The sequence below is a fragment of the Nycticebus coucang genome, chromosome 8, assembly GCF_027406575.1.
Source record: "Nycticebus coucang isolate mNycCou1 chromosome 8, mNycCou1.pri, whole genome shotgun sequence".
NCBI classification, from domain to species: Eukaryota; Metazoa; Chordata; class Mammalia; order Primates; family Lorisidae; genus Nycticebus; species Nycticebus coucang.
Genome location: NC_069787.1, coordinates 24512470 through 24528009, shown reverse-complemented (window position 1 = coordinate 24528009; position 15540 = coordinate 24512470). Strand labels below are relative to the sequence as shown.

Sequence of the window (15540 nt, the reverse complement as noted above, 5' to 3'; positions counted from 1 at the left end):
ATATACCCAGGCTGGAGGGTTCGAACCTGGCCCAGGCCAGCTAAACACCGGTGACAAACTGCAACATTTAGCTGGGTGTTGTGGTGAACACCTGTAGTCCCAGTTACTTGGGCGGCTGAGGCAAGAGAATCGCCTAAGCTTAGGAGTTGGAGGTTGCTATGAGCTGTGACGCCATGGCACTCTACCAAGGGCAACAAAGTGAGACTCTGTCTCAAAAAAAAAAAAAAAAAAAAAAAAATGGTTCTCTTATGGTTTCCATTCATTCAATGAATATATTTCTAAAAATATTGTTTTTGTTGCCAAATTTTTAGTTGATGTGCTCATGGCATGTTTTTGTGCCCAAATTATATAACTTTTAGGGAATTATTTCTTGGTTTTGTTTTCATCAAATGGATGTGTTCCAACAAGAAGCTGGCTCTTTCACATTTTATGGAGCTTCCCTCCCCCCCCCAGACAGTCTTTGTCACCCTTCAGTAGAGTGCCTGACATCCCATCTCACAGCAGCCTCAAACTCTTGGGCTCAAGCAATTCTCTTGCCTTAGCCTCCTAAGTAGCAAGTAGCTGGGACTACAGGTGCCCACCACAACACCTGGTTATTTTTTTGTTGCAGCTGTCGTTGTTTAGCTGGCCCAAGCTGGGTTGGAACCTGCGAGCCTCGGCGTATGTGGCTTGTACCGTAACCACTTGTGCTATGGGTGTTGAGCCTGTTTTATGGAGTCTTTCCTTCCCCATCTATATATGATATAGTATCTGTTGAATTGTATCTCTTGAATCTAATCTAGAATAAGTCTGCTTGATGTATTTGAAAGTTAAAATGTGTAGTTAATTCATGTCACTTTATAGGACTGTCTCATGAGTTAGTGTCTTAGAATCTTTGAATCACTCCACAATTGCCCCTACCTGGAGTCCCTCGCTTCTTTTCTGGTTATTCCATTATCTTTCTTTTTTTGGATCTCGTGAATGTCATGTCAAGCGGTTAATAGAAAGATGGGGTTTAAAAAAAAAAATCCTGTGCTTATGGAAATCCGAACTTATTAAGAATAGTGGGTAATAATTAGAATTACGAATAAAGAAGTGTAAATATCAGGCTCCTATTTCAGTACAATCTTCCCTGCTGTGTTTAAATATTGATTTTTGTTGTTGTTGTTGTTGTTGTTTTTTTTAGAGATAGTCTTACTTTGTCGCCCTTGGTAGAGTGCTGTGGCGTCACAGCTCACAGCAACCTCCAGCTCTTGGGCTTAGGTAGTTCTCTTGCCTCAGCATCCTGAGTAGGTGGGACTACAGGCGCTCTCCACAATGCCAGGCTATTTTTTTTGTTGTTGTTGTCGTTGCAACTTGACCAGGGCCGAGTTCGAACCCGCCACCCTCCGTATATGGGACTGGTGCCCTACTCACTGAGCCACAGGTGCTGCCCATGTCTCCATCTTTTTAATGGCTGAATCCATGGTATACGTATACCACAGCTTGTTAATCCATTCCTGGGTTGACGTGGGCATAAAATGTTTAAATTTTATGTAGTCCAATTTATTTCTTTTGTTGCTTACGTTTTTGGTATCACACAGTATCTTTTATAGTTTAATCAACCCTGATTGCTTTCAGAATGTCTTGGAAATGTATCTGGAACTTTCCAGATTCAGGATGAAGAATAAAAATTTTCTAAATTTAAAAATGTTTTTGCTTGGAAGTTCAAATTTTATCACTGGTAACATACTGTCATCTGTTTCTCTTGAAATGATAAGCTAACTTCATTTATTTTCAAGAAAATATCTGCCACATTCTCCTGGTTTATTAGCATTGTTTGTGTGGTAGTGCTTTCATGTAAAAATGATGTTCTATGAAAAATAGCAGCTGGGGCTCAATCCCCGTAGTTCAGTGGTTAGGGTGCCAGCCACATGCTCTGGGTCTGGCAGGTTCAAACCCTTCCCAGGCCTGCTAAACAACAATGACAGCAGCAACAACAACAAAAAATAGCAGGGCGCTGTGGTAGGAGCCTATCGTCCCAGCTACTTGGGAGAATCGCTTAGGCCCAAGAGTTGGAGGTTGCTGTGAGCTGTGACGCTGCAGCACTCGGAGGGGCAACACAGTGAGACTCTCTCTCAAACAAACGAAAAGAATGGGCGGCGCCTGTGGCTCAGCCGTTAGGGTGCCAGTCCCATATGCCGGAGGTGGTGGGTTCAAACCCAGCCCCGGCCAAAAAAAAAAAACACACAAAAAAAAAAAAAAAAAAGAAAAGAAAAAGAGAAATAGCTAGTTTAGCTGATAGGAATATTCAAGTGTTGTTCCTTCCGATTTTCATACCTCTTTGATATTCAGCGTAAGTTCCTTATGTGTTGTAAGGCCAGGGCATGGTGGCTCACGCCTGTAATCCTAGCACTCTGGGAAGCCTAGGCAGGTGGATTGCTTGAACTCAGGAGTTTGGAGACCAGCCTGAGTAAAGGGAGACTGACATCTCCTTTCTACTTAGGAGGCTGAGGCAAAAGGATCACTTGAACCCAAGATTTTGAGGTAGTTGTGAACCGTGATGCCCTGGCATTCTACCATGGCATGAGTGCCTGGTGACAGAATGAGACTCTGTATTAAAAAAAGAAAATGGTATGTGTATATTTCTCATCTTGTGCAGAATATTAAAAAATGCATATTCAGGGATTGAGATGTAATGAAATTAGTAATTTATTACATTTTACGTGAAATTGTTTTTTTATTATGAGATTGTAAAGAAGGGGATGACTGCTATTGCTAGTGGAGTACAGTGTGATGCTGTTGCCTTGACTCTTGACAAATTGCCATTAGTTATACTCACCATTAATTACTTTTGTACCATTCAGTGTGAATGTGAACACAATGAAAAGGTCACTTCTAATTCTATGATAATAACATTGACTTCTTGGACCACAATTGAAAACTGTTGCCCTTGTTGAGTGGTGCCTGTGGCTCAGTCGGTAAGGTACCAGCCCCATATAGCGAGGGTGGCGGGTTCAAACCCGGCCCCGGCCAAATTGCAACCAAAAAATAGCCAGGTGTTGTGGCGGGTGCCTGTAGTCCCAGCTACTTGGGAGGCTGAGGCAAGAGAATTGCTTAAGCCCAGGAGTTGGAGGTTTCTGTGAGCTGTGTGATGCCACGGCACTCTACCGAGGGCCATAAAGTGAGACTCTGTCTCTACAAAAAAAAAAAAAAAGAAAACTGTTGCCCTTGTTTATAGGGTTGCTGGGTGGAATGGAAGGGTTATTACAGATTAGTATTCCTCTTATTTTGTGTAATTTTAATTATTCCACCTGTGTAAGGGATTGATCAGCTGTTAACTAATGGTGGTACTGTCTATTGGAGGAAATGGATTCCATTTCTGATTCTTGGCATTTCCTGGAATGCTGGCTGTTCAGGCAGATAAAATTACAAAATTTCCTCTTACATTAGTGGTAAAATGTGAGGGAAGTGGAATAAAAATGGTGTTCATATTAATTAAATAAATGAGTATATATGAAAAATTACATGCATAAGGAAATTATGCATTTTTACTATATGCGTACTGTTTAGGTGGAACATATGATACATACCTCTTCAATGACAAAAAAAGCCTGAAAGTTTTCACTAAAAGAAAAGAGAGAAATTAAATTTTATTCTGATACTTAGCAGGTGAAAGACAAGAAACTTTACCTAGTCCATGTGAGCATTATAGCTTTGGATGTTAAGAGGGTAAGGTATGGATTCATTCTGTTGGGACCTAGCATACCATAGATTTCTAGCCAGAGGTGGTTCATTTTATTTTATTTATTTATTTATTTTTTTGAGACAGAGCCTCAAGCTGTCACCCTGGGAAGAGTGCTGTGACATCACAGCTCACAGCAATCTCCTAACTCCTGGGCTCAAGCTAATCTCTTGCCTCCGCCTCCTAAGTAGCTAGAACTACAGGCACCCACCACAACGCCCGGCTATTTTTTGGTTGCAGCCATTATTGTCGTTTGGTGGGCTCAGGCTGGATTTGAACCTGCCAGCTTAGGTGTATGTGGCTGGCGCCTTAGCCACTTGAGGCACAGGTGCTGAGCCGGTGGTTCTTTTTTTTTTTTCCTGGTGGTTCATTTTAAAGGCTTAATCAGAGGTTTGAGTTTTGTTTGGGTGGGGAGGTTAGATGGAAGCCGCTTTGAGTTTGCGAGATTGATTAGCATGATGCATGCTCCTGAAGAGAGTCATTCTAACTACTCATTAATTATGTGTCATGGTATATTCTGTATTTGTGCTTTGTGCAGGAACTGTAAAGCTACATGGTATAATAAATTTAAAAAATTTTTTTGTTTATAGGATTCAGTGGTCCCAATTTAAAGGCTATTTTATTTTCAAACTGGAGAAAGTGATGGATGATTTTAGAACTTCTGCTCCTGAACCAAGAGGTCCTCCCAACCCTAATGTTGAATATATTCCCTTTGATGAAATGAAGGAAAGAATACTGAAAATTGTCACTGGATTTAATGGGTATGCACTTAATATTATTTTAAAGATGACATTTGTAGCAAGACTATAGATTTTCTTTAAGTTTTAATATGTTTGGTTGTTTGAGAATTGTACTAATTTCTGTGTTTCTTGTGACGTATAGAGCTTAATAGTTTTTAACTTACAAGTATTGAAAATATTTACAGCTCCCCCTACTTTAGTAAACACTTTTTTTGACTAGAACCATTTTTTATGATATTCACATTTTAAAGGGATATGACAGTGGAAACATTCATTTATCAGGAACTGTTTTTTTTTTTTTTGTTTTTTTTTTTTTGTAGAGACAGAGTCTCACTTTATTGCCCTCGGTAGAGTGCCGTGGCCTCACACAGCTCACAGCAACCTCCAACTCCTGGGCTTAAGCGATTCTCTTGCCTCAGCCTCCCGAGTAGCTGGGACTACAGGCGCCCGCCACAACGCCCGGCTGTTTTTTGGTTGCAGTTCAGCCGGGGCCGGGTTTGAACCCGCCACCCTTGGTATATGGGGCCGGCGCCTTACCGACTGAGCCACAGGCGCCGCCCTATCAGGAACTGTTTAAATGTTTTTTGTTTGTTTCTTATGTTAACATTTGGTATATCTTTATACTTTGTAGAGAACTTGTATATCATGGAAAGAAGTCATAGTTCTTTCATAATGAAAAATAGCAATTTATGAAAGTTATTTATTAGAGAACTTTTATTTAGAAATATTTTTGGAGTCCCTACTTCCCTGCTCACTCAACAAGTAAAATCACTTTTTACCCTTTGTAAAACATTAAAAAAGTCTAAAAGACACTGCACTAAAAACTGATGCTTAAAAAAATGTTGCAAAGTCCCACATTTTGTCATTTAAAATTATTTTTTAGGGCTTCATATTTTTATGTTTTCTTTTATTGAAGATACGTGTTTGTGAAGTTGAACAGTTCAGTATTTTGTTTGGCATTAACAGTTTGGGGTGTGGAGTGACAATACTAAATATAATTGTTGGTATGCTAATCAGTGAATTCATATGTAGGGATAGATTTTATTTGAGGGGCTGTCAGTTGTGTTTTTAGGTAGGATAAATGGTATGATTCTTTTCTTCAGGTGGGATTTCAAACAGTAGAGAAATCTAATTAAACCCTTTGTTATATTCTATTTTTTAAGTTTAGGAATTTTGTGTATAATATCAAACCCTTATGCTTTGACTTTGGGTCTGATCCTAAAATGCCTTTTTTTTTTGCGCGGGACAGAGTCTCAAGCTGTCCCTGGGTAGAATGCTGTGGCATCATGGCTCTCAGCAACTCTTGGGCTCACGTGATCCTCTTGCCTCAGTTTTTCTATTTTCAGTAGAGACGTGGTCTCGCTTTTGCTCAAGCAGGTCTTGAACTCATGAGCTCAAGTGATCCACCCACCTTGACCTTCCAGAGTGCTAGGATTATAGGTGTGAGCCACAGCACTTGGTCCCTTAAAATACTTTTTTATGGGGAGATTGGAGAAACGGGATAGAAAGGAGAGTCCCTTCCCTTCCCTTCCCTCTGTCCTCCCTTCCTCTCTTCCCTCACCCACCCCTGGATTTTCTTTTCCTTCTTTTTCTTTCTTTTCTCTTGTAGAAAAGGAGTCTCGCTCTTTCTCAGGCTGTTTTCAAAGTCCTGAGCTCCTTGAGGAGTTACTTTCTTTGTATTTTTTTGTTGTCATTAGCTATAAAAAATGTTTTCAAAAGCTCTTATCTAGAAGAAGCCATATGCTATGTTTTAGAAGTATGTTGTATAAGGTTTACTATTGAACTGAATGAATGTGTTCATGATAAGAGCACTTACTTGGGGGATATTTATAAATAGTACATACATAAAAATAATATTTAGACATTATAGTGACTCATCTTTCACTATAGCTACCATTGAAAAATAAGAGGCAAAACAGGCCCAGTTACACCACTGTTTTGTAACTGTTAATATACTTATGATTTTGAATTAGTAATAAAGAATACTCCTTTTTTGTTTTTGTTTTTGTTTTTGTTTTTTTTTTTTTTTTTTTTTTTTTGAGACAGAGTCTCACTTTATTGCCCTAGGTAAAGTGTGATGGCTTCACAGCTCACAGCAACCTCCAGCTCCTGGGCTTAGGTGATTCTCTTGCCTCAGCCTCCCAGGTAGCTGGAACTATAGGCGCCCACCACAACGCTTGGCTATTTTTTGTTGCAGTTTGGCCGGGATTGGGTTCAAACCTGCCACCCTCGGTATATAGGTCCGGCGCCCTACCCATTGAGCCGCAGCGCCACCCAAAGAAGACTATTTTCAGTTCTTCCAGATTAACTTAGCCTGGTACAGATACATAGGTAATCTATATTTAATAGGTTATTAAATGAAATCTAAATGTTTATAATTTCTTAGTCTGTAGAATATTTCACCTAATACAGAGAATGATTTAAAGTCATTAAATGTCTAAATATGCTTAAGCATAATTGTTTTTAAAACATTTTCTGTCTTTGAACCATATGTCATTTTTTTCTTCTTTTGAGACAGTCTCTTTTACTCTGGCTACAAGAGTTCAGCAGTGTCATTATAGCTCACTGCAGCGTCCAAACTTCTGGGCTCAGGTTGATTCTCCTGCCTTGGTCTCCCACATAGCGGGATTTATAGGCACATGTGACTCTGCTTGGCTCATTTTTCTATTTTTTGTAGAGACAGAGTTTTGCTCTTGCTCAGGCTGGTGTTGAATTCCTGGCCTCAAGGCAATCCTGCCTTGGCCTCCTAAAGTCAGCATTATAGGCGTGAGCTACCACTCCTGACTTGCATTTTTCATTTATATATATATATATATATATATATATATTTTTTTTTTGTAGAGACAAGAGTCTCACTTTACTGCCCTCGGTAGAGTGCCGTGGCATCACACAGCTCACAGCAACCTCCAGCTCTTGGGCTTACGTGATTCTCTTGCCTCAGCCTCCCGAGTAGCTGGGACTACAGGCGCCCGCCACAACGCCCAACTACTTTTTTGTTGCAGTTTGGCTGGGGCTGGGTTTGAACCCGCCACCCTCGGCATATGGGGCCAGCGCCCTACTCACTGAGCCACAGGTGCCGCCCCATTTATATATTTTTTTAATTTGATTTTTCATATTGGCAGTTTATGAATCATTTTCTCTAATTGGGCAGAATCTAAGTCTTAATCAGATACATTGAGATTTTTCAGTTTTTAATTCCTTTTTTCTGTATTATAATGTTGAAACATCTGTAATCTTTCAATTTTATATTTGTTTTCCAATATCTGTAAATTAGTTCTAAAAAAAGTATTTACTAAGAAGCTGGTTGTTTTCAACCAGTTTGAAGGTTTGTTCTTTATACTTCTCCCACCCATTTTTTAATGGGTTTCTTTATATTACGAAAGTGATAAAATATGTTCATGCTTTTCAAAATCCTACATAAGGAAAAGAAAGAATGAAAATAGAATTATGTATGCTAGTTGTATTTTTCTTTTAGAAGAGCTTTAACCCATTGCATTTAAAGCTATGTCTTTTGTGTATTTATCTGAAATGTCTACATTGTTTTCTATTATGTGAAAAGGTTATAATTTCTTTACCCCGTCCCCCATTGGTGGTGGACATTTATTTTTTAGCTAGTACAAGCAATGCTTGTAGTGAGCATTTTTTTTTTTTTTTTTTTGGCCGGGGCTAGGTTTGAACCCGTCACCTCTGGCATATGGGACCGGGGCCCTACTCCTTGAGCCACCGGCGCCACCCTGTAGTGAGCATTTTTGTATGTATCTTTTGTTGTGAATGTCAGGTATTAAATATATAAATAGATGCTTGCTTTTTCTAAATGTAGAAATGCTCTATGAAAGAGCACATGCTCTTCATAAAAAATTAAAAATTTTACTTGTTGGGCGGCGCCTGTGGCTCAAGGAGTAGGGCGCCGGTCCCATATGCCGGAGGTGATGGGTTCAAACCCAGCCCTGGCCCAAAAAAAAAAAAAAAATCACAGAAAAAATTTTCTCTACTTGCAAAGTTTCTGTATTGCAAAGTTGACCACAGAATGTATTCATTTATTCTTACATACGTATTAAGTACACATACTATAATTTTTCAGTATTTGTGTGTATCTGCCTTATTTGCATTTCTTTGATTGCCAAGTGAAATGGAACATCTTTTTATGTGCCTTTCTGTGAATTACTCTTTGATATCCTTTCTTGGTTTTATCTTTTGCTGATTTTTTTATTGGTATGTTTTTGTCTTTCATTTGTTAAAGGCTCTGTATTAAATGCGTTTTAGTGTTTTGCCATAAAAAGATTATCCATCTTCTAAATTATTTTAGCGTATTGTCAAAGTAAAGAGTTTTTCCTTCCTAAAGTGGGAATTGTTCATTCACTTGTTTGCTTAATACCCTGAATTCTTGGTTTCTGGAGAGCCTGGGAAATGGTCTTTTCCAAACTAGGCCTAGAAAAGTAAATGTCTGAACACGAAAAGTTCTCAAATAAGTATGGTGTGAATGGATGGAGATTAATTAATTAATAATATAAAAAAGGAGTAAAAGCACATTTATACCAGTATTTTATTTAATGGAGAATTAAATAGTTGAATGCTTAACTTCTTAAACTTTTTTTGTCATTTTCTTATCCTTTTAAAATTGCTTTTGAACTTTAAAATTTTATAGAAGATGGATTTTAACTACTCTCCAGAACTGAAGTGACAGTTTCTTAGGTGAGAAACACCAAAAATTAAAATTAACAGAAACTAAAAATTTTAATAAAATGGTCAGTTAAGAGATCCTTGTACCATCTTAATGCCCTCTGGTTGGGATTATAATGGAAAAGAGTATATGGGCTTACTCAAACCAGAGCTATTTATGGAAATCCTCTTCCCGTCATAGACTATGAATATAATTTAGAAATTGCTATTAGGTAATAGTTCATTATTGTAATGATATATTAAGAAGAATTTTGAGGGGTAGAGAGAATATAAGTTACATTCCTGGTAGTTTAAGAAGATAACGTTTTGTGTTTTCTAAATTATTCAGATTGGAAAAAGTCAATATAAAAGTGAATAAATCACTTAAGTCTTGCCCCCTTCCCTTGTCAGTGCTCTTAGTGATCTAAGACTTCTCTAAAATAGGCAGTAAGTCTTAACTCACTGTTAGTAACTAAAGTAGCATTGCTTCATATTTAAGAGAGAGTCAGGAAAAAGCAGAATAGCCATTTGATACCAAAGAATCTTTTTATCATCTGTAAGGCAGGTACAGTTAGTCATAGCTAAGTAATGCTTATCTTCTGGCATGATAGTCTTTCTGTCTTTTGAATTTTTTTCTCGTGTTATTTTAACGTAAATAATCAATTTTGCTTAGTTTTGAAAAATTTCACCCTGTTGTTTTTACATGTGTACACACATATATCTCTTATAAATTTTTAAACCCAAGAGGGTACCCCTATAAATTTTCTTTAAAGGTCTCATATGAGATTTTTCGACCCTAAAATCTGGACTGGAGATACAAAACATACCCCTTTTTTGGTTTTGTGTTGTTTGCTTTATAGTTCTAGATTATTCAGGGACTGGAAGATGGGTCCCTTTTGTTACTTTGTTATTCGACTCCCTTGACCCATTTTATTACTTGCTGGATTTTCTGCTCCTCAAGTGACTTAAAAAATAGTTTTTTGTTTTTGTTAATTATTTGTATCAATATTTGTTGAACATATAGATCTATTAGTTAAAATGTACTTTCTTTTTCATATACTCCCTTTCTTTCTCTTAGAATATTTAGTTGAGTGTTGGCATTCTTTAAAGGCCATCTTACTTTATTCTCCCACCTTGTCTTGTGGCAAGTGGTAATAAGTTTTGATGTGATGATACTCTAATAAAACTTTTTTTGGGGGGGAGACAGAGTTTCGCTCTGTGCCCTGGGCAGAATGCCATGGTGTGCTAGCTCACCGTCATGGCATCCTAGCTCACAGCCTCAAACTCTTGGGCTCAAGAGATCTTTTTGCCTCAGCCTCCCAAGTAACCGAAACTACAGGTGCCCACCGCAGTGCCGGGCTATTTTTTTTGTTTGTTTTTTTTTGGAGACAGAGCCTTACTTTGTCACCTTCTGTAGAATGCCACGGTGTCACAGCTCACAGCATCCTCAAACTCTTTGGCTCAAGTGATCCTCTTGCCTCAGCCTCCCACGTACTTAGGGTTATAGGCGTCCACCACAGCTCCTGGTTATTTTTTGGACACAGTGTCTTGCTCTTGCTCAGGCTGGTGTCAAACTGGTGAGCTCAGGCAATCCACTCGCCTCGGCTTTGCAGAGTGTTAGGATTACAGGCGTGGACTATCACACGTGGCCTAGTTTTTCTCTTTTTAATAGAGAAGTTCTTGCTCTTGTTCAGGCTAGTCTTGCACTCCTGAGCTCAGGTGATCCATCTGCCTTGGCTTCCCAGAGTGCTAGGATTTCATGCCTGAGCCACCAAGCCTGGTCTCTAATAATAAAATTTTTTAAATTGAAAAGCAGGAAGCTTTTTTTTCTGGATAGTTATATTTGATGCAAGTAAAATGACAACTGAGACTACGGTAGACATGGTAATAGATGATTAACTTGGTTAAAAGCTGTAACAGTTAACTGTTGGTACAGACATTAGTTTACTACGTTGTATGTTAGGTACAACATTGGATTTCCTTACCTGTTGTTGAAAGAGGCTAACTCTTCATTTTCTTTATTTTTTGTACTTTGCATTTCACAACATTTTCAGTTGAAATTTTTGACATTTGTGATGTAAAAATATGTGAATATATTTATTCTGGGGGTTGCAAAAAATGCATACATTTTTGAGGATAACTGCATTACTTTTTGTTCTCTATAAGTAGAAGTTTATGGATGCTGATGATAACCACGTTGAGCGCTTGTAAATGTAGAAGTCAAAGGTGACTTATGTTCATTTTTTTGTTATTTACATATGTTGAGTATTACAATTTTTAACAGTTTTTCTTAAAATGCATATACATTTTTTGGCACCTTCTGTATAAATGATAATTTACAGTGTACAGAAAGAACATACTGCTTCAAGTAAAGATAATATCACAGGATTCCAGTGATATTTCTGATTTTTTATAACCCTTTAAGAGTAAAGAAAATTGAGAACTTAGCCTTTGGTAGCTGAGGGAGATTTAAATTAGCTGACACTTAAATAGTTTAAATTGGCTAAGTATTTTCTGTTAACTAAGGTACAGCTAATGTGACTATAGTCAGAAAAGACATAGTAAAATCCATATTTTCATTCATTAAACAAAAGCATATGGCTATTTTGACTTTTTCTTAATAGAATAGCTGATTTTATATTATCTCTTTAGCTTTCATTCTAAAAACCTCGGTTCCTTTATCTTTTTCTTGAGGGAAGTTGCTATACAACATAAAGGTAAGGTAGTTAATTCCAAGAAGTCTGAATGAAATTGTGCACCTTTCGAGTGCCTTCTTTCCATCTAAGTACATTGACATATATTAAAGGTTATTTTGGGGGCCGAGCGTCGTGGCTCATAGCTGTAATCCTAGCACTCTGGGAGGCCTAGGGGATTGCCTGAGCTCACAGGTTTGAGACCAGCCTGAGCCAGAGCGAGACCCCGTGTCTAAAAATAGCTACGTGGGAGGCTGAGACAAGAGAATTACGTAAGCCCAAGAGTTTGAGTTTGTTGTGAGATACATTGCCATGGTACTCTACAGAGGACAACAAAGTGAGACTGTGTGTCCAAAAAAAAAAACAAGATTATTTTTACTTCTTAATGTTCAAACATTTTATCAGATTAAGAAAAATTTTAGGCAAACTATAGCCTGAAGTTAAAATATAAGAAATTATGTCCTTAGAGTTTAGCCTACTGCTTAAAATTTCTTTTGAAAAACAGCATTTAATTGCGGCAACTTTCTTGGTAATTTGTTTGAGACAGAGTGTCACTTTGTCGCCCTCAGTAGAGTGCTGTGAAGTCACAGCTCACAGCAACCTCAAACTCTTGGGCTTAAGCGATTCTCTTGCCTCAGCCTTGCAAGTAACTGGGACTACAGGTGTCCCTGACAGCGCCTGGCTATTGTTATTTTTTGGTTGTAGTTGTCGTTGTTTGGCAGGCCCTGTCTGGATTCGAACCCACTGCCTCCATTGTATGTGGCTGGTGCCCTAGCTGCTCAGCTATAGGTGCCAATCAGCTATAGGTGCCAAGCCAACTTTCTTGGTATTTGAATTCCTATAGCTTTTAGGTATACTGGTCTTGGGTGGTTTGAGGTTTTTTTTTTTTTTTTTAAATAGTAAATGGGTACACATGACATTGACATTAAGAAGAATAATGTGAAATTTCTTAAAATTAAAAGGAATATTTTAAAAGATAAGAGTTACACATTTAATTCTGTTGGTCTTCAGACCATTTGTGGCTTTTTACATTCTCTATTAGACAGTAGATGGAATCAGGATAATGATAGGGACTAAGATTTATTGAACTCTCTAAAATATATAAGGCACTATTAGTTAATTTAATATACATTATACCATGTTTAGTCCTCTTGATAATCATGTAAGAAGTGCACTTATTTTCCAGACCAAGATCATGACAACTTAAGTAATTGAACATAGGCAAGGTTTCCTTATGGGCTAGCAAGTTCTTTTTTTTTTTTTTAAAAACCATTCTAATTTCTGTAGTATTTCTGAGTACTACCATCTGGTAGTGACTTGTTACTTTCGGATCAGTTACTTGTATGTGTATTTTTAAAAGGTTTATTGTATTTTATAAGCACAATTTAAAAAAATTTGAAATGTTAACTAGTGTCTTATTTTTCAGTTCCTTATATAATCCCAGTTTCATATTTTACAGTATGAGGAAATAAGATATCATTGCAGAATAAACTGAGTACATTATAAGTAACCCAAAATATTTTTCTACAAAATTATCTAAAGAGTACAGTATATTTTAGCCAATGAACATCTCCCCATTACCTACCAGATATAAGGAGTCTGGTTCAGACTTTTCAGAACAAGTAACATTCAGGTTTAAAATCCCCCCGCCCCCCCGGTTTTTACTCTTTTTCATAGCTTGTGTGACTTCATTGGGAAAAGCCTTAACATTTTGAGGAGTTAGAATAAACTGTTTTGTGTGCTGTATCTAATGGAAAAATATCAGAGCAAACTTTTCATACGGCAGTACTAATGCATTCATTTTGGATTGGTTTATCTGGTTTAGTCTTATGCCTCCATTTAGAGACCTCCCTCATGTTGCATACCCAGGTTTGTGCTTACTTGCTTGGCATACAGTTTATTCTATCCCACCACTGTGCACACAATTTTAACATTTATTTATGTGTCTGCTCTGTTGTTTGTTAAGCAAGCATGGTATTTCTAGTTTATAGGAAGCTCAAATTTATGGAATAGATTAACAGTACAGAAGTACAAACTGTATGTAAAGAGACCTTTCAATGCTGTTGTTAAAGTTATAATTCCCAGTGGATACTTTTCATTTATAAGAAATGTTTGGTGGTATTTTAGCCTTTCACATGAGGAAGAGTGTTGTGTGGCATTTTAGTGCCATCTATCGGATACTTGGTAAAATGACTGTAAAGGTTTTTACAATGTCTAAGAATGTAAACTTACTCTATTATAGGTTGCTATTGCTAGCATTGCTATGTAAGCAATATCCCCCAAAGCAGTATTGCTATTTACCAACACATACAATATTAATAATTTGCTACAGTTTTACTTACATTTCTTTCTTTCTTTTTTTTTTTGGCCAGGGTCAGGTTTGAACCTGCCACCTCCAGTATACGGGGCCTGTGCCCTACTCCTTTGAGCCACAGGCGCCGCCCTTTACTTACATTTCTAGAGAAAATTAACCAGGCTTGGCGCCTGTGGCTCAAGTGGCTAAGGCGCCAGCTACATACACCTGAGCTGGTGGTTTCGAATCTAGCCCGGGCCCGCCAAACAACAGTGACAGCTGCAACCAAAAAAAAAAAAAAAAAATAGCTGGGCATTGTGGTGGGCGCCTGTAATCCCAGTTACTTGGGAGGCGGAGACAGGGGAATTGCTTGAGCCCAGGAGTTAGTTTGCTGTGAGCTGTCATGTCATAGCACTCTACCTAGGGTGCCAGCTTGAGGCTCTGTCTCAAAAAAAAAAAAAAAAAATAACCAAAACATTTACTGTAAATATTGTTAAATAGGAAGCTTAAAAATATTTCTGTTAAAATAATTTATGACTAAATACTAGGTTTTGATGTGGTAAGGAATTTTAGTTGAAGAAAAGTTATAACTGGACCATAAGTATTTTTCATTTACGTGCTGTTGAATTCTCACACATGTGCTATTTTATATATTTTGAATAATATATAAACTCTTCAATTGCAGTACCACGGTGAGATGATTAATGAGAAAATAGCTTAGGGGTGATGTGTGTTCAAGGTTTGAAGAGCCAGTGAAGTAGGAGAGGAGCTAAGATGCAGCTATAATATTCTGAAATCCAGGACAACACTGGATTTCAAATATGTATGTATGGAAATAAATTCTACATGTATTGAGTACAATGTATGTGAAGAGCTCCTGCCCTTAAGCTTTCAGTTAAAAAAAGAAGCTCGGCACCTGTAGCTCAAGCAGCTAGGGCTCTAGCCACGTATGTGGGAGGTGGTGGGTTCGAGCCCAGCTTGGGCCTGCCAAACAGCGTTGACAACTACAGCCAAAAAATAGGTGGGTGTTGTGGTGGGTGCCTTCCCACCCAGTCGCTGGGGTGACTTGGAAGGTTGAGGCAGGAGAATCACTTAAGCCCAACAAGTTTGAGGTTGCTGTGGTGCTATGGCACTCTACCCAGGGCGACAGCTTGAGACTGTCTCATGAAAAAAAAAAAAGAATGTAAAAAGAGACACAATTGAGAAACATATGCAGCTTGGGAAAATGCTTAAACTTTTTTTTTTTTAACATGGAGTTACAATTTTGTATATTAATTATAGATTTCCAAATATATGTTATCTTTATAGGAAGGAACAAAAAGGTGTGTAAGCTTCCTGTTTCATGGTTAGTAATGTCGTTGATGTGCTGTGTACTCTCTCTTCCGTTTAAAATGATCCTTAGTTTTGACAGTGTACTTAAATCTGAGAAGATTTTCAAAAGGAAGAGTATTC

At 37.8% G+C, this 15540-nt stretch overlaps 1 protein-coding gene across 3 annotated transcripts in view; it reads left to right on the top strand.

Moving 5' to 3' along the window:
* The window catches only part of PPP4R2 (protein phosphatase 4 regulatory subunit 2), a 59542-nt gene that overhangs the window by 31443 nt on the left and 12559 nt on the right, over positions 1-15540 (top strand). The window contains exons 1-2 of one of the 3 annotated variants that reach the window (XM_053599053.1): positions 2529-2592; positions 4294-4464. The exons of 1 other annotated variant lie outside the window; for it this stretch is intronic. In XM_053599053.1, coding sequence (XP_053455028.1) covers positions 2564-2592; positions 4294-4464 — 200 coding nt within the window. In that variant the 5' untranslated portion in view covers positions 2529-2563. Of the gene's footprint in view, positions 1-2528; positions 2593-4293; positions 4465-15540 lie in introns of those variants that run through there. One more of the 3 variants, XM_053599052.1, reaches the window with a different exon arrangement.